Source organism: Ylistrum balloti, unplaced genomic scaffold, assembly GCF_031769215.1.
Source record: "Ylistrum balloti isolate Yb309-2 unplaced genomic scaffold, AGI_CSIRO_Ybal_v1 Utg369562, whole genome shotgun sequence".
NCBI lineage: Eukaryota > Metazoa > Mollusca > Bivalvia > Pectinida > Pectinidae > Ylistrum > Ylistrum balloti.
In genome coordinates this window covers 326,950-330,064 of record NW_026781862.1, presented here as the reverse complement: position 1 = coordinate 330,064, position 3,115 = coordinate 326,950, and the positions used below count along the sequence as shown (strand labels likewise).

The following is a 3,115-nucleotide window of genomic DNA, read 5'->3' as shown; positions in this document are numbered from 1 at the left end:
CATTATTATGTTCCGCCGTTGGATCTAACATATAAATGATCTATAAAAAGAACAGCAACAATCCAGAGTATGTCGTTCATCGTTGTTTGAACATAAACATTGAATTGAGTGATGAAATATGATTGTTTGACTTTCTCAAAACATTGTGTAAGTATACATAAAGTAGAATACAAAGAACATATCGAAAACCTCAAGAATTGTCTATCACTGTTTAATAAAGTCTACACTGACGTGTTTTTGTCATGCTTTGACCGCGTCCTTGGATGAAACATTCTCCTTCTCTTTCTTATTATCGGGGGATTCTACTGTTTCTACTTCGTGAACAAAGGCAGGATTCTGATGTCCCACACCTGAGATAACGTTGACTTGAGGAGCAGGAACAATTCCACTGCTGTTTACCGTGCCGTTAGGAAGATAGATAGACGGTACGACATGGGGTCCGTTCTGTGTCGCCATGTTGACAAGAGCGCCAACCAAATCTTTGACAAGGTCGCCATGATTGATTGAAGCCGTCGGCGTCGGCTGCATCTGAATGCCACCTTGGCAGTCGCTCAAATTTGTAGCACAGCTTGTCGCACTGCTTTGACTGGCGGTACGACCAGCCACATGTCGACTCAACGTGGATGTCGGCGTCTTCTCGAGAGGACAACAGGCCATAAAGCAAGGGGCCTTTTCTGCCAGTGCAGCGCGAAACCTTGGATGACTGAGCGCATAGACTAAAGGATTATGCATGGCGGAGGTTTTAGCCAAGAGAACAGGTAATTCACACATCAAAGGCGTAACAAAGTCGGCAGATCCAAACTGTGCTACTAATGCAATTGTAGCATACGGACTCCAAGAAAGAATGAAAAGTGAGACCAACATCAATGCTATTTTGGCAATTTTCATCTCAGCTTTAGCTTTCTTGTTTTTATCAGCTTCTTCTGCATTCAATTTACCTGCCATTCGCGTCATTTCTCTACCGTGGGCTTTAATTGCCTTTAGTATCATGATGTAACAACAAATGATGACTAAAAAAGGCATCAAAAATCCAAACACATACAATCCTATGATGAAGTATCGGTTTTTGGTGGTCTTGGATATATAATCGAAAGTACAAGAGGTTTGGAATCCCTCTGGGATGTACGCCCCAAATCCAAATAGAGGTGGGATTGCCCACAGCACTGACCATAACCAAACAATGACAATCATGATGAAGGCTTTTTTTCGCGTCATGATCCTCGCGGCCTGAAGGGGTTTAGTTATGCAAATGAAGCGGTCGATGGATATTGCTGCCAAGGAGCCGATGGACATGAAGCCGAATATACCACCAATAAGACCGTAAAGTTCGCAAGCAACGATTCCAAACACCCATCTTTTACTGAACGCAGAGATTGATTTGAGAGGAAAACCGTTGATAGCGGAAAACGTGAGATCACTCAAAGCCAAGTTCACAATCAACATATTTGATGGCGTTTTCAATTTCTTGTTTGTTGTAAACATCCAGATAACAAGGATATTACCGATGACACCAGTGATTCCGACGAGGCCGATAAATATACCATCGAAATAATGCCAAGAGTCCGAAACAGGTGGGAACCGCTTCCAGTGAGGATGAATAAAATAGTCGTATGTATCGTATATGTGTGTTGTGTTTGTCAATGTCTCCGTTACAGATTCCTCAGACATGGCTACTGAAGAAATGAAATAACTTCAATTATCAGAGATTATAGGACAAAGACGATACGAACATGAGACGAGTGTTCGGGATGTCTAGTCTCAGTAGCATTAATGGTCAAGTGTTTAGCTGGAATATTGCTGTAGGCAATACTATGTTGAAAACACAATCGTGAGTTTCTGTCCAATATTTAACTAATTACAGAGCAAGCAATTTGTGAACAAATCACCACACCTTGCTGGTCAATCTGAATTGAATAACGAAAACTGACAGAGTCCTAAAGAATGGTGACTCTGTATACTCAGTGGACCCGCTTAGACGGGGCTGGTATGGCGTGGAAGTCGACTTGGTAAAGAAGTGTCTTCATTTATATCTAGACTTTGCGTGCTCAGTGCTAAGAGGATCACATGAAGACGGACAGCTCCCCGCTGATCATTGTGATAGCAAATTAATGAGGGTTTTCTGTCAGGTATGAAATAAGAGGAACTCTCTGCCTATCAAGAAAGATTACTTATTCATCAAATATACCTACAGTATGACACCAATATAGGACAGACTGATGAAACTCTGAAGCAATATACATCGTATCCTAGTGGGCTATCAATACCACACATGTACACCTCCTGTGTTTTTGTAAAATCAATACATAATTTCAATTATATTTCGAACAACAGCATAAAACGTTAACATAAATTTCAACTATAGTCTCTAAGTATCATTGTCTGACAGAAAGATCAAGATAACACATGTTATTCACGTGTAATAGACCGCCTTACATACATATATGTGTTCTTGGTTCATTGATAACATTTATTTACATTAATTATAAAGTCATGTTTCCAATTTAAGTACAATGCACATATATCATCAAAACGTTTACAATAAACCAGAGTTCAAAGTTCTGACATGACGTTCTGGCTACAACGATTCTCTTCAAAAAAAAATTATTTGAGTCGTCCCGACACGTGACTGTTAATGGATGACTTATGTAATCAGAACGAAGCAATACGTCATAGCATGTTAGGCTTAAACCTCTATCGGCTTATCACAACGCTGCTAATGGTAACGAACATTGACAGTGATAACTAATGACAAGTTCTACACGTTTCTAACTAATTAATCGCTAACTGAATATAAACATTTGTCTCGTCATCTTCTCATTACATTCAGAGGTGAGGCAGAGAAGGTTGGTATTCATTTAACACTCGGATGTTGCTGATGTTTTAAGAGCTATTTGAGCGGACTACACAATATACGTTTTTTTATATTTAAAGTGTGAAAATCTGAGCGTCCAACAAACAAATGACGTTGAACAGATTTGCGGATAACAATTCAAGACAAACGGCTTCTTCTGACTGAAAGTGAAATCGGATTTTACCAAGGATATCTAAAGATTCGATAGTATAGAAGGAGCTAAGGTGAATTTTGGACGAGAGTGGGTGTGTTTTGTAAGATCTG

At 39.7% G+C, this 3,115-nt stretch overlaps 1 protein-coding gene across 1 annotated transcript; it reads right to left on the bottom strand.

Annotated features, from left to right (window-relative positions):
- Positions 1–240: 240 nt before the first annotated feature.
- LOC132547002 (rhodopsin, GQ-coupled-like) lies at positions 241–1,668 on the bottom strand. Its single transcript, XM_060210777.1, has one exon. It carries the CDS (start codon positions 1,666–1,668, stop codon positions 241–243), a length of 1,428 nt encoding a protein of 475 aa, XP_060066760.1.
- Between the last annotated feature and the right edge of the window lie 1,447 nt (positions 1,669–3,115).

Coding starts and splice junctions, on each gene's coding strand:
- LOC132547002 (XM_060210777.1), bottom strand. CDS start 1,668: ATGTCTGAGGAATCTGTAACGGAGACATTGACAAACACAACACACATA.